This window comes from Pseudochaenichthys georgianus, chromosome 6, assembly GCF_902827115.2.
Source record: "Pseudochaenichthys georgianus chromosome 6, fPseGeo1.2, whole genome shotgun sequence".
In the NCBI taxonomy this organism is placed as follows: Eukaryota; Metazoa; Chordata; class Actinopteri; order Perciformes; family Channichthyidae; genus Pseudochaenichthys; species Pseudochaenichthys georgianus.
Window position 1 is genome coordinate 476205 of NC_047508.1, and position 26328 is coordinate 502532.

At 44.9% G+C, this 26328-nt stretch overlaps 1 protein-coding gene across 1 annotated transcript; it reads left to right on the plus strand.

Moving 5' to 3' along the window:
- The first annotated feature begins 13519 nt into the window (after positions 1-13519).
- Positions 13520-25776, plus strand: icmt (isoprenylcysteine carboxyl methyltransferase). The gene is made up of 5 exons (XM_034085235.1): positions 13520-13810; positions 14967-15055; positions 22780-22949; positions 23780-23997; positions 24367-25776. The coding sequence occupies exons 1-5, from the start codon at positions 13592-13594 to the stop codon at positions 24544-24546; spliced, it is 876 nt and encodes a 291-aa protein (XP_033941126.1). The 5' UTR covers positions 13520-13591; the 3' UTR covers positions 24547-25776.
- Positions 25777-26328: the final 552 nt, after the last annotated feature.

The following is a 26328-nucleotide window of genomic DNA, read 5'->3' on the forward strand; positions in this document are numbered from 1 at the left end:
TTAGCATCTGGTTAGCTAGCTATGCTAACGAATATAAGAAGCTTTGTCTACAACCAGTGAGGTAAAGGCACATCTTTATATGATCATTATAGTTATAAAAAAAATAAGAGAATAAAGTAAACAGGTATAAAATACTATATGACAGTTATTAATAAAGAAGAATACAGTTTGAAAGGGGAGTGATTTGTCAAATATCCATAAATTAAAAGAAAATCTGCTTACAGTTGTGTTTCATCTGGGTGTTGAGAGATGTGTCCATAGATCTCCTAATGTTGCTCTCAAAGTGGACCAGATTGATGCTTTTAACTTCAACATGTAATCTTCCCAGGGGAGCATGCCCCCCGGACCCCCCTAGAGGAGGTTAGGTCCCCCCCCCACTTAAATCATGTTCACATGGATAGGAAACTAAATACATTTGCACACATCTTGTGTCCATCTCTTTCTGTTTTGGTGGTCACGCCACACCCTGCATGTGCGTGCATGCATGCGTGAGTCCAGTGGCGTTTCTATATGTACAAAAGTGGTGGGGCACAAAAAACTCAGATGTCTATATATAAGCTTCTGCAGAGAGGTTCATGGCTGGTAGTCTAGGACCTGGGTTAGATATGTATGCACTTAATTTAGGAGAGAATATCTCAATTGTTCTAGACTAATATGACCCCACTGAACAACTTGGGATGTGTGCCAAAATCTCTATCCGGGACGAAAAGCCCCAAAATGACCACGCCCTTTTTGAAATGACCACGCCCCTTTTCATCTGAAGTGCTACTTCCGATATAGCTATATCTTCTAAACCGTTTGAGCTACAGATTTTCTGAGGTGCTCAAAATGTTCAGAATGGCCATATCTAGGGGGAGGGGGGTATTAGAAATTTCTAATTTGATATTTTACGAGAACATTCGGTCCACTTATTACCATACAACTACCCAAGTACTGGAAATTGAGTTATCCTCTCATGAATTATGTGCATACATGCCTATCTTAACTTAGGTCTTCTACTAATTAATATAACCATTGAATTATATAAAACTAACTGCTTTTTGTGTATTCATAGCACCAGTGCTAAAAGCTGGAGAGAGTATGAGAGAAAGACTTATCCATCCAGTTTAACAGAGATAATATCTCACTGAAGTACAGCGAAATGGTAAGACAAGCTTTAATTTTTTCATTCCAGGGCCCGCACTGCCCATTCAATGATACACAAGGTCCTCACATCTATGATGTTGGAAGCATTCCTCTCCAAATATCCTGAGAGACGAACGGAGCTAGAGGCACTGCAGGTCAACTGCCAGTCCAAAGACCTCACGGCCGAAGAATGGAACACGACAAAGGAACGTGCTGACACCATCCAAGCAGCCTTTCAAGTCTACCTGAAGGAAAGGGCATCGCTGTCCCAGTCCTTTGATTACTGGAACACATACGTTTTCGACCTGTACCCAATAGTTAGGGATCTGACCAATTCTCTGCGCTCTGGAGATTGGATTCTCTACCTCAGTGCTATGGAGAGGGCAACTTCACTGTTCTTCTTTTTTGGGAGAACAAACTACTGTCGGTGGACACCATTATTCCTGCAGGACTGCTATCAACTGAAGGATAAGTTCCCACTACTGTACGACTCCTACATGCATGGTGGATTTGTCGTGAACACCACCAAGAAAGGTAGTGGAGTGCCGTTTGACCAGGCGCTAGAGCAGTGCTACAACCGGCCTGCCAAAGTGAGTGGGGGGATAATTGGTATCACCAGGAAGAAGGAAGCGGTAGCTCTGTGGGGTATTATCAAGCATAAGAAAGACCAGTACGTTGACCTCCTGAAGATGAAGGATGATGTAGAAGGAGAACTCTCACTTCACCACAACTTCAATCCGAGTACTGCAACTAAGATAGTTGGGATGGTGCAAGACATAGCAGAGTATCTCCTGAAGGTATGCAGTCCTCTACAAGACCAGGTAGCGCTGAAGAATATTCTCACTGGAGGAATTGTGACCAACGTAGACATAGACAAGTTGTTGTGCTGTATGAAGGAGGGCAGCGCTGCTTGTGCTAAATTTATCGATGAGCGACTCAAAAATAGGTCGATATCGATACACTCAACTATTAGCAAAATCAAGTTTACGTCCCCTAAGACCACCTTGAATTTGGCTCCCAAAGTAGACATCGAAGATGAGACAATCAAAGCTCTCATGTTTATTGAGTATGGGTGTCACCGGGGTTTCACTGTTGAGGAGCTACTCCAGCATGAGATCACCAACTCTGCGTTCTTCTTGGTTGACAAAGATGGTTACTTGAGGAAGAGTGCCAAATCACAGCTTGGGACTGAGCTGCTGAAGTTGCGACCACTAATAGATAAAAAAGGTCCAGAAACATCCCCACAAACCCACGCCATCATTATCGACTTCATGGCCTTGGTGAGAAAGGTCCCCTTAAAGAAGCTTGATCCGCCCGTCAAAACATTCCATAACTTTGCTATTGCCTTGACGTCTATAGTCACCAAAGCTGGGCACAACTGTGATGAGATCCACATCGTTTTCGACACTTACAGAGAGGATAGCATCAAGAATGGAGAGAGGTAGAGAAGAGGGAAGTCAAAGGAAATGGTTGTCCTTGACCAAAATGTCCCAGTGGTGTTAGAGAACTTCTGGTCGTCTTCCATCAGCAAAACTGCTCTCCAGGCATTCTATGTTGAGTGGCTCACCACCAATTACCAAGGTACCAAACCATACCTTGGTATATCACCACAGGAATGGACGGTGTCAGCTGGGTGTGCTTCTCCATTCCCTCGGCTCAACTGCACACACGAGGAAGCTGACGATGTTCCATGTGCAGGACATTCTAAGCCACCGGTCAGGACCTACATCCATTACGCTGTCATCAGGTGACACAGATGTCTTTGTGTGCCTGTTATACCACATCACAGTCAATTGGAGAGATCTTGGTCTCAAAGAGCTCTGGCTCGTCCGCAACTCAGGAGTGAGAAGATCAATATTACCACTCCACGATATCTACTTAGCGCTGGGAGACGAGCTCACAGTGTCTCCCAGCACTCCATGCGCTGACTGGGTGCGATACAACCAGCAAGATATCAACTAAACTTGCAGCCCTGAATGCTGTCCGCAAACCAGAAAATTCCTCTCTGATCCTGAATGTCGACAGTCCACAGCTAACAGAAAATGCAATACAGCTGGCAGAGACATTCTTGGTCAAGTGTCTCAGACCATCAACAGACCTGAAGACATTTGACGACCTGCGACTCGCTGCATTTGATAGCAATGCCCTCAAGATGGACTTCTAGAGAACCACTTGCACATCAACTAATGCAAGAAAACATATCCATAGAGGGTATCACCAACAGCAGCTGTGGGTCCAAGCCCCATTTAGAGACGCCACCTCGATTATGAATGCCGAGAATTATGGTTTTGTAAGATTGGGTAGTTCATTAGTCCCTGAGTTTGTGATCTCAAAACCCGAAGGCCTGCCAGATCCCTGCACATGTGGCAAGTGTGCTCCCAAGAATGGGTGTCCCTGCGGGGTAGCTGGGATCAAGTGTTGCAAGTACTGCAAATGCAAGGGAGGTGATTGTTGTAAAAACCCTATCACTGAATGAGCACTGCTCATCATCCTCATACGGGGACCTGGACTCTGTTGTCTTACTCTTCATGTTCCTCACCCTGGCTTACGTGACACATAAACAGTACTAATGTGGTGTTAAATAAGTATTGTTGGCTGTTGGGTAATTTATTTAAGCTCTCTACATGACACAAATGTTCTAACTTTGCTCTAAGTCCAGAAAGTTTAAATTAATAAATATAATGGCCATTCCAGTGTGTATCGGTAGTTGTATGTAAGTTGACCTATTAACGGTTTTTAGCCATTTCTAGTAAAATATGAAAATGTTGAGGACCTCAAAAGCAGTCTTGTTAGTTTATAATTCAATGGTTATATTAATTAGTAGAAGACCTAAGTTAAGATAGGCATGTATGCACATAATTCATGAGAGGATAACTCAATTTCCTGTACTTGGGTAGTTGTATGGTAATAAGTGGACAGAATGTTCTCGAAAAATATCAAATTAGACATTTCTAATACCCCCCTCCCCCTAGATATGGCCATTCTGAAAATGTTGAGCACCTCAGAAAATCTGTAGCTCAAACGGTTTAGAAGATACAGCTATATCGGAAGTAGCACTTCCGATGAAAAGGGGCGTGGTCATTTCAAAAAGGGCGTGGTAATTTTGGGGCTTTTCGTCCCGGATAGAGATTTTGGCACACATCCCAAGTTGTTCAGTGGGGTCATATTAGTCTAGAACAGTTGAGATATTCTTTCCTAAATTAAGTGCATACATATCTAACCCAGGTCCTCTACTATGGTGTAGAGATGGGCGAGTCATGATTCATCCGGATCATTAACCCGGATCCTAGTAATGAGCCGGTCGTGACGAGTCTCCCTCTCGATTAACCCGAGTCCTTTAAGTCCTACACCTGATGTGACGTAACAATTAAAACTATAAATTGCGTCACTCTTTACTCTCTTTATAACGTGTACAATCACATTACAACGTTGTTGTATCCAGAGATCCAGCAGACTCGTTGCCATGCACGAATCAACAGCAAATTCAGCCCCTCCTCCGGCTCCCGCGAGAGTCCCGTGAGCCGTGAGTGAGCCGTGAGTCGTTGGACTCGCGGGAGCCGTGAGTGAGCCGTGAGCCGTGAGTGAGCCGTGAGTCCGCAAACCTCTGAGTCTGCTGCGACTCGTCGAGGGAGCCGTGGGACTCGCGGGAGCCGTGGGACTCGCGGGAGCCGTGCGAGCCGGAGGAGGGGCTGAGTCTGCTGTAGATTCGTGCATGGGGACTAGTCTGCTGGATCTCTGGATCTGCTGCCTGCTATATGTTACGGCTCTGAGTCCTCGTAGGCTACTGGTCTCTCTCGATCATTGACCTGGATTCACGGATCCCGCGATTTTTCCGGCTCTAAATTAAGTTTCAGTGTAGACTTCTAACAAAATGGTCATGTTGTGCAACAGTCTCCTCAGGAAATGCAGCTATTATTACAGGAGACTCTCCTGTAATAATAGCTGCATATCCAATAAGGAATCGGATCTTACTTGGAAACTCGTTTATTTTGAACATGGCACACAAAAAGAAACAAATTATAGAACATTTCAAAACAGTTAGAATATATAAAATGTAATTATACAATTATTATTATTATTATTATTAAATGAAAACACAATTGTGCAAAATTAGCTTAAGTACAGGAACATATTAAAAGAACTATATACATATAATGCAAAACACTTATTTTTTAAAATGCACACACACACACACACACATGTTTTATTAAAGCAAAAGACACTGTGTAGCGGAGGTTAATGTAACGTTAGTTTAATATGCTGGTTAAATGCAACAACTTTTCGGTTTCACCGGTAGGATTTCTACGGTCTTGGTCATGCTGACTCATATGACTCAAATGACTCAAATGACTCGTATGATCCGGATCTCTTCAATGATTGACTCAGAAGACTCCGAGTCCATAAAATTATCCGGATTTGCCATCTCTACTATGGTGAGGCACTGGCACTGACTCTTCAGGTTTACAAATATATTAAATCAAAATATAATATTATTTTCAAAAGCTTTTTTTGTCTGATGCTTCAATTACTTTTAAACAGACAATTCAACAGAAGGATACCCAATTATTTTATCATTTAAATATTGAATTGTTCTCTCTTAGTAAGATCCCATTTTCAATAAAATTGCAGTCTTACCTTGACATGAAGATGAAGTCCATTTACTTATCCTTCTGGACAAAAATCTCTATTACTTTTTTGTAAAAGTCCTCCTTATCTTCTTGTAGTTTCAAAAGTCTATCATAAATCTAATCTAGTCAATAGATTTTTGATTCGAAAATTATAAAAGTAGGGTAGACATGTGGATATTATCCGGCTGAACAAAACGTACATTTATCTAACAGCTACGTTTCCCACAGATCTTATTTTTAGCTATTTTCTAAAATCCTATGGAGAAATCTCGTTGCTTTTTTGTCGAGGGAAGCCATGCGCAGCTTACTTCCTGGTTCTAGGACGCCTCACTGCAGCTCTCTCTCCTCCTCTTCACACACCACACTTTTCGCAGTACACGTACTTACAGCCAATCAGCTCTGAATTATGTGAGATGACGTATGGTGGGGATGGCAGCACTTTGCCCCTATGGTCATTATTTTTTGCCACACACATTAAATAGGAAAATACTCTGAGCATGCGCAGTGTAGTTTTTACAGTCACCGTTCACTTAGACAGTGAGAGGGAGGGGCAGGATCAGGTTTTGTCCCACATGGCTCTAAACAGCTCAATAGGCTCACACTGTAGACACTAATTAGAAGAACACATACTAAAACAGCAATGTACAGACGAATCAGATGATTAAACATGATCTTAAAATATATTTTATATATTTTTTAATTTATTTTTTGCATTTTGTTGTAATCATTATTTTAATACTTTCTGCTGACACTCACCTGCCCCTAATGACCAGTCGCCACTGCGTGAGTCATGGTAAAATATCTGGATTAAGAGATTGCTTTTTCTTTGCACAGAATGAAATGAATGGGCTGTGATTTTAGTTTTTTTAAGCAGAGGTCAATAACTTGTACGGCCCTCTGAGGATATTATAAAAATTGAAATGGCCCTTGAGAGGAAAAAGGTTCCCCACCCCTGCTCTACGGCGTCGGCGTATGAGCATTTAAAAGAGTTTTACGTTAAAGTCAATACTGACTCAGACGGAAAAAATCAAACGTTTGCCTGTAAACTGTGTCCGCCCGGTTTGAAAAAGCAAGTCCGTACATCGACAACGTCGACAACAAACCTTAAACGCCACATTGAGAATAAGCACACGACTAGCCTTTCACGGTATGTGCGAGTGGCGAATAAAAAAGAGCCAAAACAGATCCACTACCACCCAAATCCCATTAACTTCGTACAGGAGACAAATAATAGCTCGCAGCAACGTATTGAAAAAATAACTATAAACTATAAATTAGTTCATTTTTGAAACCATGAACTTTAGTTCAAAATGTTGAATTATGAACTATGAACTGAACTAGTTCATTTTAAAATTTGTGAACTGTGAACTGAACTAGTTCATGTAGAAAGTGAACTTTCCCAACACTGCATAGGCCTATGCAACACACTCTCACTCCCTAAGCGTCCAATAGCGACGTTTGGTCAGTGTCCGTGGCGTCCAATTGTGACGCTCCTAGGCTCCTTCAGCGTCATAAAGGGACGCAAATAGCTTTCAACTGATTGCAATGTATTCCCATCTGCGTCGGGATTTGACGCTCATGGAAGCACGGCATTCGTTTATGCCGGCTGCCCTTAAAGGCAATGTGAGCATCCATTCCCATTGGATAACGGAGAATTTTACACCCGGAAGTAAGTACTCCTCTTACTGTCGATTGATTTTACAGTGATATCTGCACTACTCATCGACTAAAAAACACCAGATTATCCTTGTTAATTACACAACATTGATTGGTTTAAATGGTGTACAATGCTTTTGTATTTTTCCCCTTCGATTCGGAGAAACAAATATGTTTTCTGAGTAAAGGATGGCAGAAGACACTACACTACCCAGAATCCCCAGCTATCATTTGGCCTACACCATGTGCTCTGTTTGACAAACCCCGTTTTTTTCACCATTCATTCCGATGGCTGGCGTCTATGTCACGTGATCTTCAAATGTCTCCCTGCAGAAAAAGAAAACATGGCCGAACTTCGTTTTATTCTAGTTGTAAAATGCCTATTTTAAAGTTAGTTTGGCCATTAAAATGCGTTTTGATGTCATTTGATGCGAGAAATATGAGTTGTTATTTCAGATTATGTGTGCAGTGGATGTACATGATCTTTAGTTTGCTAGTTATTACGAAGATTACTTCAGGAAATCGCGACGTTTTCATTGTTACCAAGGTGGTTGCTAGGGACGCTGCTATCGATATTATTTCTGTTGTGTTGTGTAACTGTTTAATGGTGTTATCTTTATTGCTACCCCCTTCCCCGTCAATGTATAGTGTTGGTCCACAGCCTAAACATATTAGTTTAACAAAATCCGCATCTAAAGATACGTTATTTCCCCCTGTGCAATTCCAGTCTCACATCTCACAGCACATCGTCATTAACAAATACCGGAAACAGACCGAAATAATAATAATACCTTATTCCGAGTGTGCTTGCTTTTCTCTTTGAAAGTCATCACATACCGGCATTGTAATACACGGTTCGGCTGCATTACATATTACATATCTGCCGTAGTTCTGTATTTATAGAGCCCTGATGAGAAGACAAACATGAGGAACTGAAAACGTGACGTGGATCATAAATATATCAGCCATTGAACAACATCTTACATTTCTTTTCACACAATACGTCTCCTTGCAGTATCAACACTAATTCGGCTCACTTTTATATTTGATCCAATTGGTAGATAGACTGTATTTACACCATAAAGGTGCACAGTTGATATAAAGGGACACCTGGTGGTTAAAGCATGTTATTGAATTTCAATATTTTTATTATTAGATATTAATACGATCCCTATAAAGTATATTCATTACTCGTTATTCTCTACTAATTGTTAATGAAAGACTGTATGTAATGACTATTTTGCACATCCCTTTCAAGATTTCAAGATGTTCTAAGGTTTATTGTCATATCATATAGGCCTACAACTGTGGTGTAGTTCTGCACTGAATGAACAACTTGGGTTGCAGGTTCCTCAACAGTGCATTACAAGACATCTATCAATATTTGTGCATACCTCCAGCAATGTTAACTATGTTGAAACTGATATTATACATAATGTATTATACTCTTATGATGTATGCAGATATTTCATCTCCGGCCTTGTCAGGTATTGAACAATCAATAAATAAAGAACACAGAATTGTTGAATATAAAACACAGAATTTATGTGATTATACTAAATGATTTTCAAATAAACACAACTGCATATTTAACTGTTACACATGCTGATGTAACGCAAATGTTCCAACTTGGGATCAATAAAGTATATCTTATCTTAAGCTGATCGATGGCTACTGCCATATTTGCACAATGTGCCTCTGAACCTTGACAAGTGCATGTTTCAGGCTTAACAATTAATGTAATGTAATGTTATCACAGGGGTCACACACATAAGACCAGCTGTTAAATAAAGCTCTTCTGACCTTAGCTGGCATGTGGGTATATATAGTAATACTGCCCATAATGGGCACAAGCAATTTTCACCCATTTATTAATTATATGTTTTAAATGTGAGTGTTTCCTGTCCCCTAAACCTCCAGGGATGTACACAGTTTAATACTGGCAACTTCTTATTATGGGAAATACGAAAACGTCTTTTAAAACTACAACTCCCAGTAGAGACGTGCCATAGAGAACATGTTGCGAAACAGAATAGCCAGCATGTGTAGTTCTGGGGACGGGGTGGGGGAGGGGGGACGCGGTGGACCCGTTCAAATCCAGTTTTGGACAGTCTGCCGTGGTTCCATCCCATTTCAAGTGCTGTTCGAGAATCGGCTTAACCCTCGGAGCACACTCTCCAATCACAGAGCTTGAGGACTATCACGGGGTTTGTCAAACAGAGCACATGGTGTAGTCCAAACGATAGCTGGGGATTCTGGGTAGTGTAGTGTCTTCTGCCATCCTTTACTCCTGGGAATGGACGCTCACATTACCTTTAAGGGCAGCCGACATAAACGAATGCCGTGCTTCCATGAGCGTCAAATCCCGACGCAGATGGGAATACATTGCAATCAGTTGAAAGCTATTTGCGTCTCTTTATGACGCTGAAGGAGCCTAGGAGCGTCACAATTGGACGCCACGGACACTGACCAAACGTCGCTATTGGACGCTTAGGGAGTGAGAGTGTGTTGGCCTATAGTATACACAAAATCATCAATTTTAAACTTGAGAGCCAGATTCAGATCCTCTTCATCCTTTTTCAGGACCACACCTGTCTCCTAAAGACACAGCGTGCTTGAGGTGCGGGGATTTGCAGCCCAGGGGGATCAACTTAATGGGAGACACAAGCTGCCCGTGTCGAGCCAGCTCTCTCTCCAACAACTCGTTTCTCAGAAACGGGGGTACATTTGAGATAACTGTTTTAGCTGGAGTGCCAAGGGGTAGCACGGGTAACAGCGTCCCTTTAATCACTAGCCCGCTCTCCACCAGCTGGTTAGCTTTCTCCGTGCAGTCTAAAAAAATAACCACTGCACTATTCATGCGGGAGGCAGATTTAACTCTGCCATACCCCACCACAGCCCCCACAGCCAGACCACACTCCTCCACCGACACACCGACAGGTGGAGAGAGCTTGATGGCGTGTTGGCGAGTCAGCTTCTCTAACCCAGCGCAGCTGCCACGGAACGCCATACCTGGCGGCGTGACTGCAGCTGCAGCCGCTCGACAAACAATTAGACAAACAATTCACCAGTGCAACCAAACAACACCACCAAAAAAAAACAAAGTCGGTGAAGTGATGCACACTGACATAAACTATCGCCCAGAGAAAAGTGAATTTTCAACAATGGTTCAAAAACTTGCAAACTTTAAACAAACGCTCTCCGCTACGCTCAGAGAGACTCTCTCTCCTGTCCCACCTCCCCGTTTTATTTTTAGTTGTATTTTAATGAACTTGGTAGTAATTATTGTCCTACATTTTTTCAGATTTCACAGCTGCCTGGGCCTAGTGACCCACAGGCGGTGTTTATCGAGCAACCAGAACATCTACCTGTGCCTGCCCCCAGGTCAAGATCAAGGGCCTTCACCAGAGCCATCACCATCAAGGACCAGAGGACCAGCATCACTACAGCGGCCTCCATCTCCATCTGTGCCTGCCACAAGATTAAGATACACCGAGGTACAAAGGCCTCCACCACAGCCACCAGCATCAACCCGGGACAATCACACCTACCTCCCTCCCACCAGCAGCCCATACACCATCACCCCCACCTACACAGCAACCAGACCCACTGTCTTGGAAGACAGACAAAGACCATTACACTGCTCCCCCTGTCTTTACATCTATAATGAATAGTTGGTTGAAAAAGTTCTGATATTGTAAATATTGAGATTTTACAGTTTCTTATAAATAGTTGGTTGAAAAATAAAGTTCTAATGCTCAATTTGTATTTGTACACATCACATGAACCTTGGTATGGAATATGAAGTCATGAAACAGTCCTGATGTAACTTTTCTGTGGTGAAAGTAGAGGGATGGAACTATTTTACTCAAAATTCTAATTTACACATTTTCATTTTAGACATAACACATTCATATAGGCCTATAGTGTAATTCATATATTTCACTACTTTTGTGAACCAAAGACTTTGGTAAACCAAATCTGAAACACCAAAAGAAATGGATTACATGAGTAAATCATGTGTCACCCTAGGATGATGGTGGCGCGCACAGTCGCAGCGGCTCGTAGCTCTTCCTTGCTGTGCTTTATATGTGTGTTTTATAGCCAATGTTATTGCCGTGGCACCACTAACATTTAGGGTCAAATGCAGAGGACAATTAGTGCAAAATCTTTGTTTCACTTTAATTTAAAGGGGGGGAGGGGATACAAACATGTGGTTATAATGGAAGTCTATGGTACAAATATTGTAGGTTAACAGTCCCTCATTTATTATTCAGATGGATCAACTGATTATACTAATAATAAAGTCAAAATAGTTTTTAGAATATTGAATTATAGTGTATTTTTTCAAAAAAGCAGTTACTGGTATACGATCAAAACTGGTATCTAAAGGGTTACATTTGCATCGTAAATTAATTAAATCATTAATTAAAACACTTCATAAAAAATGTGAGGAAAAAAAATCATCATTTTATTGCAGTTCAAATACAAATATTTGATGCTAACATTCCCAATGTTACTTTTGTTAACAGGGCATTAAGTGCAAATTGAAATTGTTTACAAAATATGAAAATATATTAAAAGATTATACAGATAATACAAAATAGGACCAAAGTTGTCAATGGCTGCCTAGTGGGCATGTATGCATGTTGGTATGGATGTGTGAGCATATGTTTATGTGTCTATGTTTATATAGATATATATTTATTCGTTTTATGTGGAAATGCACTGCGAGGATTGCTTTTTTTAAATGTTGTTGTACCTGGTGCGATGACAATAAAGGAATTCTATTCTATTCTATTCTAAATCTGTGTTTTCACAAGAGTTTTTAAAGGTGACATGTCATGCTTTTCCGGTTATTACCCGTCCCCTTGTGTGTTATGAAGGTTTTTATGCATGTAAGCGGTCTGCAGAGTCAAAACCCTCAAAGTACACCCTGTAGGGAGTAAAACTCTAAAACAGAAAATACCTCCCCAAAACGCCTCGTTGGAGATACCTCACTGTCCATTTGATTCTTCCGGGTACATCATGATGTCATGTCGTCCCCGGAACGAAATGGACCAATCCGTGGAGCCGTTACGTTACGTCCGCGGAGCCGTTACGTTAAGCCCCCGCTGATTGGTCCAAATTGACCAATCCACGGACTTCCTCGCACACTCAGTGCAGGCAGCTCTGCTGATTTCTCCTCCCTGGCTGCAGGCTGATAACAGACAGTTGGGATCTCTCTGCAGACCCATCCTCACAGCGTTTATCAACCTGTTTCTTACTCAATATCAAGCCACACTTATTGTTTTTACTTCGGCTGTGATTTTGTGTGTGCTCAGCTGTGTTTCGCTGTGTATCGCTAAACAAGGAAATCACACCTCCACGGAGTTCAGCGCGATTCACAACGTCCCGACTGGTCCCGACCAATCGGAGCACACTGGGCTCACAGGGAGGGGGGGGGCAAGAGCTGCAACGAGCCGTTTAGTGGAGAGAGTGAATACTGCTGAATACACATACTTTACAGAGATGCTGTATGCAAAACCAATGTGAGTTTGGAAAATTGCACAGTATAAATCTATTCTAGTAGACCTCAACAATGGAATTATGATCAGTGGAAATGGCCATGATATGGGACCTTTAAGTTTTCCAAACATCGGATTTCTCCTTTTCAGCGAAGTATCTCATAAGCCAGTGCTCGAAGGTGAGTGACTTGCATTTCTAGCAAGAGCAGAGACTGTCCTGAACATTTTGTTATGTAACACATGTTATAAGAAGTACATTTAAAAGGTGATTTAAGGAGACATCTAAAAATCGAGAAAATACCCTTCACTTCACACTCCAGAGGGTTAAGGAAAAGGATAAGGCAATTTTAGTTTAAACTCAATGGCATCTACAGATTGCTTTGGTCTGGCTTTACTCTTCATTGATTGGTTACAGAAACTTTTAATGTAGTGTCTATGGAAATCAGAAGGAGGGGCTCATTAAAATATATATAAAGTATATTCGGCCGTTTACGAATATACGGGCGAATTATGGCAATTTGGGCTTTCCATAAAGACAGGAGGGTGAGTGACGCGACGGGGCCAAATAAGCAGTTGGGATGATCCTCTGTAAACTGTAAACCGTAAAGAGACATCGCGAGGTTTTCACTCGCGTCTCGCGATATTTAGTTGGGCACACGGCACAGTACTTCCATCATGGCAGGCAGGAAGTTAGTGCTAGAAGGAAGAGTAAGTATAAAAGCGTTTCTTTTAGGGCTCAGCGTGCTTGTAATCCCATTGATCAGGACGTGTTACGGACATGTTGACTGGGTCTTTGACTATCTGACGGAAACTCCCGGGAAGATAGTGATTTGCATCCACGTTGCAGTTATCAACGGCCTCTTGCTGGTCGCTTACAGAGGACCGCTGTACAAGGTAAGCTCTGACGGTAGCCGGCTGCTCGGCTTGTTCCTGGTCTGAACTGAGCTACAGTGACATGCCCTGTGGCTGCCCAGCACTGAAGTATTCCACCTCCTCCAGGCTAAAGTAGAGACACTTGTCGGACAGCTTACTGCGCCCGTGTCAACTTTAGTGTTGCAATGCTACGTTAGCTAGCATTAGCTCCCTATATAGTCAACTTGACTAATCTCATTAGCTGAAGAGGAATGAGACAGCTGGCGCTCAGGTGAACTCAAGCTGAGCCAGCTAAAGCTGCAGTGGATCAGTCCATAAGCCACCTCAAATGTAACATTTAGCTTTAGAAATTAAGTTGACATGTGCTGCATAGCTGGGAGAAGTACTCGGATCTTGTACTTGAGTAGAAGTACCAGAGTGTAGGAATACTCTGTTACAAGTAAAAGTCCTGCATTCAAAATGTTACTAAAGTAAAAGTAGAAGAGTATGATCATCAAAATATAGTGAAAGTAGTCATTGTGCAGATTGGTCCATTTCAGAATAATATATAAGATATGTTTTATAATGATTGATCATGAAAGTGTTCTCAGAGCTGGTGAAGGTGCATCTAGTCTGAAGTACTTTGTAGACTGCAGGGTAGCTGGTGGATTCACTCCAGGTGGAACTAAAGTCTGATTAACACTTGATTAGATTTACCATCATTCATCCAGATCTGTGAAGGAACTAAAGGGATTAAATACATGTAGTGGAGGAAAAGTACAACATTTACCTCTGAACTGTAGTGGAGTAGACATTGAAAATACTCAAGTAAAGTACAGGTAACTCAAGATTGTTCTTAAGTACAGTACTTGAGTAAATGTACTTGGTTACTTTACACCACTGCCTATGTGACAGAACCCAATCTAGAGGTGCTTTGGCTTTGTGGCAAATGTAATGACTTCTGTTAACACTAATTGAAGTATTTTACAAATAACCCAACTCCTGCTACACAATCAGCAAAATGCAGTGCATGTACTGACTAGTATACAACATGAAATCTAGCTACACTTTTAGAGTTGCTTTGCTACTCCAAATAGTTGTTTGGAGATGGTGTGTAAAACAAACAAAGACTAATTGTGTGGTTTGTGAGCTTGTAATAAATGATGAGATGGTGATGGTAGTGTGTGGATGTGTGCAGGTGGCAGTGAGAGCCTGCTTCCTGGGAGTGATCTTCGGCTGTGGACTGATGATCAGCTGCTCTGAGACCACGTGGACACACTTCGGCTGGTACTCAATCTCTCTTCATGCTCAATTGACTATTTAAAGTAGTTTTACTGCTGTATGCATTTCATTTGAGTTTTTTATCAAATTCATTTTAGGTTTAATATTTATTTTCGTTTTAAACGTAGTTCCGGTGTTAATAAACGCTTCCCTGTCAACTTGTTATTTTATGTTGAACGGGGAGGCATACTTTATTAATCCCCTTGAGGAAATTCATATCATTTCAAATACACACATGCACAAACGGGATGTATGGACACGAGGCCTGACAAACACATGCATCGATGGAGAGCTGTCAGAGCAGCTGCCATGTGTTGTCCTGCTCAAGGACCCACCTGCAGTGCCCAGGAGTTGAACTTGCATCTGATGTATCCCGTTATCACACAATATATATACATGTTTCTTTTGGACCTTCCAGATCCCAAGCCAAGCCCCTATAGCGCAGCGCTACGTCACTTCCTGGCAAATGTACGGCCCGTCCACTTTCCGGTGAAAACAAAGGTTGCGGTCGAATTGTCAGTTTATCTTAGGAACCTTCCTAACGGAGTGAAATTACCCGGAAATACCTCAGTCGCAGCCATGATAAGAGCTGTTCGAATTCTCTATATCAGCGGTGTTCAAAGTGTGAGGCGAGCCAACCCCTGGGGGGCGACAGAGAGCTTCAGGGGAGGCGCAGCATGAGAAAAAAATAACAAGAAACAGTGAAATCTAGCTAGTTAACTTCAGCTAACTTTATGCAAGCGGCAACATGGATCGACCTTTATTGAAGTGACCTAAAGTGAGAGAGGAGACAGCGGCCGTTTCTCAATCTCGAGGATACTGGCTTCCAAACCAATATTTCAAGGATGCTACGTCATTGAGTGCCGCCGAAGTACCCAATGTCCAGCATACTTGGAATTCCACCGAGGCCGCGTCCTTGGTTTGGGGGAAATTTCGAGGTTGCACATGGGTAGACTTCGCGTCCTTAAAATCCCACAATGCTTTGCGCACGGACCAATTTCAAAAACCCTTGCGGAGAATGGCTGAACCGACGCAGCACACATTTAAATGTAAGTATAGTGGCGTAGAACATGTGTTGGTAAATATGTGACTTTGTTACATTTGTTATCACCAAAAATGTGTTCCGTGAAAGTAAAGCAAGTTCATAATTAGATAGACATCGTAAGGTATTTATTTTCGGTACAGTTTATGTTGAAACCGTTAGAGTGGCACACTTGTTAGCCTGTTCCATTCTTCTTCGTTTTCCGAAGCCGTGGCTTGGAAGTATACTTGCTTCGTTTCTGAAGGAAGTGACTTGGAAGTACGTGACTACCAAGCCAACATCCTCGCGATTGAGAAACACCCAGCGTCTGGCAGAAAACGTCACTTGCACAAGCAGGGGCGGATCTACCGGGGTGGCACCTGCCACCCTAAAAATAGCCTTGCCACCCCAGCTGGCAGCTTTGTTTTGAAATAAAAGTTGTTGCTCATCGGACATTTATGAGAGAAAATCCCTAATGTGCAAGTGAATGCAGCACAAGACGCAAGCCTTTTAACCCCTGGCGCGAGTTTGGAAATGTGATTGGCGGCGATTTCATTTGAACGGAGGGGACGGCGCAAAACGAGAAGCATTCAGACCCAAATAGACGGAAGGAATGAGGTAGGGATGCACGATATTGGTTTTTTGAAACCGATACCGATAACTTCCTGCTTCTCAAGACCGATACCGATAATAAAAAAAAATGTACTCCACTAATTATTTTAACGCGATTAACGCATGTGTATTTTTTTTTCCTCGGCCGCCCCGTAGTTTCAGAGCGCAACGAGTTTAAAACACCATCTACAAGCTGATGCTGACAGCCCTGCTCCTGCCGCCCGCTTGTGGCAGACCACACTTCCACGCTCACCGGCAGGCACCGACTGGCCATCTGGAGGACCGGGAGGGTGTGTGTACGTGTGGCCCGAGCGAGCGAGAGAGAGACCTTACGTGCATTGTTGTTGTTAGCATCTGGTGCTAGCTAGCTGCGCTAACGGATATAAGGAGCTGTTTAAATGAAAACAGAGGAGCGACATTTCGCCACCACTGCGCCGAGCACTTGACTTGATGCAGGAAGCAGACAGCGGGACATTGTAGGAGAAGTCAGCACACTCAGCACGGATAGTGCGCAACATGATTGCAGCGTCCAGGCAGCTCCCGTTCGAGCATATGCCTTGAGTTGCACAAAGCTCCAACGAACACACACACACACACACACACACACACACTTTGTATTGTATTATTGTCTTCGTACACTTTTAACACACCATCGTAGCGATGGCGATGTTTCAGGTGACTGATCAGGTTCGAAGTATTAGGGAGCGCTGGGGAGCGATTTGTGAAGAACTCCCCTCTTCCTAAACCACTAATACCACAGTACTGGCAAGAAAAACAAGCGCCACTCATCCCAATCCACCCACACGCGGTATTTTTTTCTTTTTTTTTACCCAAAAAATATATTGTATATTATCGGGGCTATTAATACTGGTATCGGGTTTATCGGGATGACGTCATAATTCCTAATATCGGACCGATAATTGTGCATTCCTAATTTGCGGTCTACAATGACAGAGAAGAGTCTGTCAAGTTTGGCTGTACTCAGCATTGAATCAAAACGCACTAAAGCTTTGGATCTTAATCAGTTTGTGAGGCGTTTTGCTGAACAAGATGGTAATCGCCGCATTCAGCTGTTATAGACTTCACTGCCCAGCCAAAAAAAAGGAACCACTTTGATTTGGCCAACTTGGGGCCCCAAGCGACATTGTGAGATGAGGGCCCCCCCCCCCCAACCGACAGGAGTGAAAAAAAAAGTTTTGCGAATCTAATTCCTGTTTATTATTATTATCAACACGGTTACTTTTTTATACAGTGAGGTAAATGTGCATGTATGTCGTTCAGTATGCGTTTACAGGTGAATACGTCTGCATTTCCTGCCAAATACTAGCCTCAAAAAGATTAATATATAATTAATGCAAATAAACTACTTCTACTAATAATCATAATCAATTCAATAATATAAATACTATATTTTATTATAATATAGTTGTAATATAGTCAAGACAAACATGCTTATGACATGCTCAAAAACTGACATTTCTTAAATCTGTATTCTAGTTCCCTCTGTCAGCAATGTATCAACAACTACACACACATTTCTATCAGTATTTCTCTGTGTTGTGGTTGACATGAAGATGACTGTTAGGAGTTAAGGGGAGAGGCTGAGCGTCACCATGACGATGACTGTTATGAGTTAAGGGGAGAGGCTGAGCATCACCATGACGATGACTGTTAGGAGTTAAGGGGAGAGGCTGAGCATCACCATGACGATGACTGTTAGGAGTTAAGCGGAGAGGCTGAGCGTCACCATGAAATGTGCAAATTGACATAAAAATGAATAAAAGGGGAAAAAATGCTCCATGTTTTTTAGGCTGTAAACTTTAACTGTTATGTAAGCCAACTAGACAGACAGTGTATCACTCTTCCTCCTGTACATAAGCAGATAAAAGGCATCACATACTTGAATGAATGGTAAATAAAGAATGCTGGAAATAACTGCATCTCCATTAGCCTGTATGCTCTGCAGAGACTGCTTTCTTCATGTCGTGATTTTCGACTTATACAACATTCGCAAGTTGTACATTTGACTAATAACCCTCCTTCGAGAGATGCTCTACTTTCTTCATGTTTTGTTTTTTTCCCCTCTTGCTTGCGCCGGACTGAAACTGTCTTTTCACCGACATCTCTTCATCTGCACTAGTGGCCGTATCAAAGCCGTGATTGGTCAGATGTCGATTCATTGCAACGGTGTCGGGTCACAGATGTGCTCCCCTTGTCACCTCTCACTCTCGCGGAGAACTGCGCACAGCAGCTGAGGCCCTCTGGGCGGGGCTCCCTGCGCAAGGCGGGGCCCCATGCAGCCTGCGTGATTGGCCTGTAGGGAGGGGCGGCCCTGTCAGTAGGTAAGGGCTTTCCACTGGGTAATAATACCCCTGCATTATAGCAACAACAATAATAATAATGGCAATAATAATTGGGAGGGGGAGGGCGCGGCTGTTCTTATGTTCTCTGAGGGGAGGCTCACCTTCCCACACTTTGAAAACCCCTGCTCTAGATGAAAGGAAAGGAGGTTTCAAGCTTTCTTTATAACCTCCTTTAGCTTAGGAACCACTGGACCTCCCTTGACGAGAGGAGAGGAGAAAATGCTGCCCCACAATGCATTGCAGCCGCAGCATTTGCGTCACTCAACAGTCGGCCGTTCACGGAAACAACCGATTATGACGGAGAAATGATATCATGAAAGTTACGGTGCTTATTAAGCTTTTTAAAACATAGGTGTTTGAATGGTGATATACACAGTGATCTATGTTAAGGACTAATGTTTATAATAAATACATCTGTATTGATTTTAAGATCTTTAGTTCATACAATCATACGTATTGGGATCATTGGTATTAATGTGGACCGGAGGGAGAGGGTGATGAGCAGAAGTTTCACTTTCCTTTTTTATTTCAGTTCCAGCTTTGGTCCTGAAGAATATGTTTCTCTGTTGTCCACGTTCATAAAGCAAAGCAGCAGCATCAGAGCACGGTGCAGAGTCTCTAGATGAGTTCACAGCAGTCCCTCGTTCTTATTAAACATCCATGTTGTAGTCCGCTGTATAGAAAACTGTAGTTTCCATGGTTTCCCCACAGCAGCAGACGCACACAATGACGTCCGCTGGCGCATCATAAACACGTCGGATAGTGAAAGTGCATTCGGATTCTCTAAAGTACCGCAGTCTCTTCTCCTAAGTCCTTTTGAATTCTCCTATCCACTATCCCTTAACCCCGTGACCTTTCACTCAGAGGTCAAGGAATAGACGATAGGGACCGACGATAGGAGCTGAGTTTTGGACTGTTTGACCGCAACCCAAGCATCAGCACGAAGTGGAAGAAAGAGTTCTATCATCCCTAGAAGCTGCGGAGTCGTTTATTGCATGTCAAACAAAAGATGAAATGTTCCACACCTCTACCGAGTTAAAAGGACTTCTATCGCCTATTGATTTAATCAAACCATAAATCGATGGTGACATCAATCTCAATAACATTATTTCATTGTTTCCTGTCTGACATCATAATTGGGTTCATTGTAGATACAAATACAATAGTTCTTTATTTTTTGATGTGATTGCTGAAAAGCTTCAGCAGCTGTATTTAGCGCCACTCAAATGACTGAGTGTGTTCACCCACTCTCACGTGTGGGCTGAGCTACTGCCTGCCTCTGCTCTCACGTGTGGGCTGAGCTACTGCCTGCCTCTGCTCTCACGTGTGGGCTGAGCTACTGCCTGCCTCTGCTCTCACGTGTGGGCTGAGCTACTGCCTGCCTCTGCTCTCACGTGTGGGCTGAGCTACTGCCTGCCTCTGCTCTCACGTGTGGGCTGAGCTACTGCATGCCTCTGCTCTCACGTGTGGGCTGAGCTACTGCATGCCTCTGCTCTCACGTGTGGGCTGAGCTACTGCCTGCCTCTGCTCTCACGTGTGGGCTGAGCTACTGCCTGCCTCTGCTCTCACGTGTGGGCTGAGCTACTGCCTGCCTCTGCTCTCACGTGTGGGCTGAGCTACTGCCTGCCTCTGCTCTCACGTGTGGGCTGAGCTACTGCCTGCCTCTGCTCTCACGTGTGGGCTGAGCTACTGCATGCCTCTGCTCTCACGTGTGGGCTGAGCTACTGCCTGCCTCTGCTCTCACGTGTGGGCTGAGCTACTGCCTGCCTCTGCTCTCACGTGTGGGCTGAGCTACTGCCTGCCTCTGCTCTCACGTGTGGGCTGAGCTACTGCCTGCCTCTGCTCTCACGTGTGGGCTGAGCTACTGCCTGCCTCTGCTCTCACGTGTGGGCTGAGCTACTGCCTGCCTCTGCTCTCACGTGTGGGCTGAGCTACTGCCTGCCTCTGCTCTCACGTGTGGGCTGAGCTACTGCCTGCCTCTGCTCTCACGTGTGGGCTGAGCTACTGCCTGCCTCTGCTCTCACGTGTGGGCTGAGCTACTGCCTGCCTCTGCTCTCACGTGTGGGCTGAGCTACTGCCTGCCTCTGCTCTCACGTGTGGGCTGAGCTACTGCCTGCCTCTGCTCTCACGTGTGGGCTGAGCTACTGCCTGCCTCTGCTCTCACGTGTGGGCTGAGCTACTGCCTGCCTCTGCTCTCACGTGTGGGCTGAGCTACTGCCTGCCTCTGCTCTCACGTGTGGGCTGAGCTACTGCCTGCCTCTGCTCTCACGTGTGGGCTGAGCTACTGCCTGCCTCTGCTCTCACGTGTGGGCTGAGCTACTGCCTGCCTCTGCTCTCACGTGTGGGCTGAGCTACTGCCTGCCTCTGCTCTCACGTGTGGGCTGAGCTACTGCCTGCCTCTGCTCTCACGTGTGGGCTGAGCTACTGCCTGCCTCTGCTCTCACGTGTGGGCTGAGCTACTGCCTGCCTCTGCTCTCACGTGTGGGCTGAGCTACTGCATGCCTCTGCTCTCACGTGTGGGCTGAGCTACTGCCTGCCTCTGCTCTCACGTGTGGGCTGAGCTACTGCCTGCCTCTGCTCTCACGTGTGGGCTGAGCTACTGCCTGCCTCTGCTCTCACGTGTGGGCTGAGCTACTGCATGCCCTTACTCTCACGTGTGGGCTGAGCTACTGCCTGCCTCTCCTCTCACGTGTGGGCTGAGCTACTGCCTGCCTCTGCTCTCACGTGTGGGCTGAGCTACTGCATGCCTCTGCTCTCACGTGTGGGCTGAGCTACTGCCTGCCTCTGCTCTCACGTGTGGGCTGAGCTACTGCCTGCCTCTGCTCTCACGTGTGGGCTGAGCTACTGCATGCCTCTGCTCTCACGTGTGGGCTGAGCTACTGCCTGCCCTTACTCTCACGTGTGGGCTGAGCTACTGCCTGCCTCTCCTCTCACGTGTGGGCTCAGCTACTGCATGCCTCTGCTCTCACGTGTGGGCTGAGCTACTGCCTGCCTCTCCTCTCACGTGTGGGCTGAGCTACTGCATGCCTCTGCTCTCACGTGTGGGCTGAGCTACTGCCTGCCTCTGCTCTCACGTGTGGGCTGAGCTACTGCCTGCCTCTGCTCTCACGTGTGGGCTGAGCTACTGCATGCCTCTGCTCTCACGTGTGGGCTGAGCTACTGCCTGCCCTTACTCTCACGTGTGGGCTGAGCTACTGCCTGCCTCTCCTCTCACGTGTGGGCTGAGCTACTGCCTGCCCCTGCTCTCACGTGTGGGCTGAGCTACTGCATGCCTCTGCTCTCACGTGTGGGCTGAGCTACTGCCTGCCTCTGCTCTCACGTGTGGGCTGAGCTACTGCCTGCCTCTGCTCTCACGTGTGGGCTGAGCTACTGCATGCCTCTGCTCTCACGTGTGGGCTGAGCTACTGCCTGCCCTTACTCTCACGTGTGGGCTGAGCTACTGCCTGCCTCTCCTCTCACGTGTGGGCTGAGCTACTGCCTGCCTCTGCTCTCACGTGTGGGCTGAGCTACTGCCTGCCTCTGCTCTCACGTGTGGGCTGAGCTACTGCCTGCCTCTGCTCTCACGTGTGGGCTGAGCTACTGCCTGCCTCTGCTCTCACGTGTGGGCTGAGCTACTGCCTGCCCGTTAACACACTGAACCATATGATAACTCCTTGCTTAGGTTCACTGCATCTCTGTAGAAAACTGTCTCGTGTGTGTGGTGCATGTCTCACGTGTGTAATACTGCTCCGCAGGTACCTGTGCTCCTTGTCCTTCTTCCATTACTCCGAGTACCTGGTGACAGCCATCATCAACCCCCACAGCCTCACCCTGGACTCCTTCCTGCTCAACCACAGTGTGGAGTACAGCCTGGCTGCCGTGTCATCATGGGTGGAGTTCACAGTGGAGAAGCTCACCTTTCCAGGTTGGTGTGTCTTCAGTGTCCTGAACTGTTGTGTGCTTGTGTTGATGCCACAGAAGAGGTGTGGCTGCCAATCCAGTCATGTGGCTATCAGTGACCTCTGCTCTCCAAGTTCACATTTAAGAAGTTTGAGAATTAAAATGTGAGGATGATGCTGTGGCTGTCTGTTGTCAGTGGGGTTTGTGTGATGGTACATATGAGATCTGAACCCAGCACATCTTTCTCTGAGTCTTCAGTGTTCTACAGAAACAGTGCTGTGACCGTAAGAACAGCAGTTAGGATGTGCGTGGTGCTCCTCCTCCCCATGAGACCCACACAGCAGCACTTCACTCAGTAGGCAGCATTGTACACTGTAGCATTGTCAACACTTCTTTGCTGCATTATTAAATGCTAGGTCTGAGTTCAGCACCATGGACAGCAGCAAATAGAGACAAGTCCAACTGATGTCCTCAAACTGACCTCAGGTCAGCAAGTCAAGCATAAGGAGCATCAGGTGCTTTGCTGTAGAAAAACACTGAAGTCATACTTTGTGTTCACTTGATGAGGGGGGGGTAACACCGAGTAACCTCTATAACATGTTAAAACATTTAAAGAATTGTTTTTAACAAACCATCAATAAAAAAGTGAAATAATCTAATGTCCAGATGTATTTTTATCTTCCGTCTTAATCAAACCTTTTACCTGAGGTGGTGCATAGGGAGCCATTGTGTTTTGTTCTCTATTACACGGTTCTGTTTCTGGACTGCATGTTCACACCTGCCGAGTGGAGCAGAACCAGGCCATGAGCATCACATGATGTGTCCCAGAGCTAATGCGGCTGTCCCCTCTCTCAGAGCTGAAGCAGCTGAACTGGCTGAGCGTGGTGGGTCTGCTGCTGGTGCTGTGTGGGGAGGCTCTGCGTAAGGCAGCCATGTTGACGGCCGGCTCCAACTTCAACCACATTGTGCAGAATGAGAAGGCCCAGAGCCACGTGCTGGTTACCGGCGGGGTCTATGCCTACTTCAGACACCCCTCCTATGTGGGCTGGTTCTACTGGAGCACAGGCACGCAGGTGAGCAGCGCGTTGTCCAGCAACAATGTTCCTGTAGCAACTTCTACTGTCCGCTGTGTCTCTGACATAATGCTGCCCTCAGACGCACACCTCGTTGGGGTATTCAGGCTCCATGATGTTCATGATGTCTCAAATACTAAAGTACAAACTGTTAACCTTTTTAGTTTTTTTCATCAAATGGTGTACATTTTATTTTTATGATATTAAAATCTTGGTATTATTTTAACAAATAGTGCGACTCGGCCATTTGATGATTGCAGAATGCCAACCTGGGATTTAGATGTCAGCTCCAACACTGTTGAAGCTCGGAGCCTCACACTTGGTGGTGGTTGGGGGTTGACATGTTGTGTGTACTGGTGTCTGTTGCAGGTCATGCTGTGTAACCCGGTGTGTATACTGGGCTACACGATAGCCAGCTGGCGGTTCTTCCGGGAGCGCATCGAGGAGGAGGAGCTCTCCCTCATCCACTTCTTCACCGAGGATTACGTGGAGTACAAGAAGAGGGTTCCCACTGGGCTGCCCTTCATCTCAGGCATCCGCGTCAACTAGTCCCAGCAGCTGGATGCTGGATGTAGACTTAAGCATCAGGGCAGGTCAGACCTGGGGGGTGCAGCTCTACCATGGCTTCGCCCTCCAGACGGCCCTGCAGCTCACAGCCTGAGTGACAGCAGGGGGGGCAGGCAGCTGGGCTGCTGTTTTCTACCAACTTTTAAAATCCAGTTAAAGACCAGACAACCTCCACTGTACTACATGTTGACTCTGTTTCTGTTTGCATGCTTCCACCATGCTTAGTGCTCTCCCTGAGGAGCTGGCTCTGCGCTGGCCTCTGTGCCATCACATACCATCACACAGGGACACATGACCAAATGCTTCACAGGTAATCCACCAAATATTTAAGAAGTCCCCACCACTGTCCTTTAGTCAACATTTCACTGTCTCTATTCACTGTTTGCATTGTTAACGTATAAAGATTAAAGAATAGATATCGTCAGTCAGTGACGCCCTTCAGAAGAGCTCTTCACAGATCCACTCCACGTCTCGTATCTGGACCCGTCCCTGAGGGCGGGCCACAGCGATGTCTTAGAGGTGTCAGGCCTACTAGGGCTCTCGGACTCCACAGCAGGTTTAAGCTACATATTTCCAGTAGTGTCCCTAATAATGTGTACTCTTTAAGGGTGGATAAGCCTCTCGTGCAGAATAGATGTTCCACTGAAACCTGAGATGTTAGAGTTCTTCAGAGTCAGTAGCTCTTCGTCACCAGTGCATCCAAATAGAAGTGAAGGGACAATAGGTGACATTAGATTTTGTATTTAAGAATATATCTTCAAAAGCATTATTTAACAATGATTAAATTAAGAAAATGTGGAACAGTATATGTTTCTCTCTGGTTTTTCGGACCTACATATGGTTTGTGTGGAAGGGACGACGGGGGGGTGGGGCTTAGGGGTCCTCTCAGGCTCCCCCATAATGCCCACCACTGGAGGAATATTGGGTACCCACCACAGTGGTCCCATTGGACATACACACACATAATGCTGTCTATACACACACATTCAGTTAAGGATACATGTGTGTAAGCACATGTGTGTAGGGGTGATGAGTGTGTAAAGGGACACCTGTAGCACATGTGTGTAGGGGTGATGAGTGTGTAAAGGGACACACCTGTAGCACATGTGTGTAAAGGGACACCTGTAGCACATGTGTGAAGCCACTGTGGAGGCTGGCGTAATGATACAACACTTTCTCAGCCTGTATTAAAGACATTGTCCCCGACTGAAACCTGTTGCCTGGTTACTGTGCATTGCTTCTCAGCAGAGAAGAGGAAGTACTCAGATCTTGTCATTGAGTAAAAGTAGAAGTACCCTCTGTAGCTATCAGGCATGAGAATCACTCACCTTTCGGCGAAATTCGCCGTTTTGAATCCAAAAATTCGCCGTTTTGAATCCAAAATAGGTCGTTTGTGTGATTCATGTAGATCTGCAATAAAAATATTTTTGGGGTATGGGGGGGTCTGGGACCCGGAGTAATCTGCGGCCGCAAGCTGTTATGTGCCATCATGACACGCATGGTCAGGGGCGCCGTAAGGGGGTGAAAAGTTAGGACGATTCTAAGGGCCCGTGACTGACGGGGGCCCCAAAATATTTAGAACATTAAGAAAAAAAAATATAAGTAACCTGTCATCAATCCTCAATAATTAACATTAATAGAACGTTATATTGATAAAGTACTCACTAAACTTACGATTCATTTAACTTATTTTCTTCCAAAAGTTAATTATCCAAAGCCTCTGTACACCCCCTTCTATTTACATGTAATGGTTTGGTCCTGCCT

Bases quoted from the DNA above. Each gene is read 5' to 3' on its own strand.
- icmt (XM_034085235.1), top strand. From the start codon at position 13,592: ATGGCAGGCAGGAAGTTAGTGCTAGAAGGAAGAGTAAGTATAAAAGCG. The intron at 13,811-14,966 runs GTAAGCTCTGAC...GGATGTGTGCAG, and splicing joins ACAGAGGACCGCTGTACAAG to GTGGCAGTGAGAGCCTGCTT. The intron at 23,998-24,366 runs GTGAGCAGCGCG...TGTCTGTTGCAG, and splicing joins ACTGGAGCACAGGCACGCAG to GTCATGCTGTGTAACCCGGT.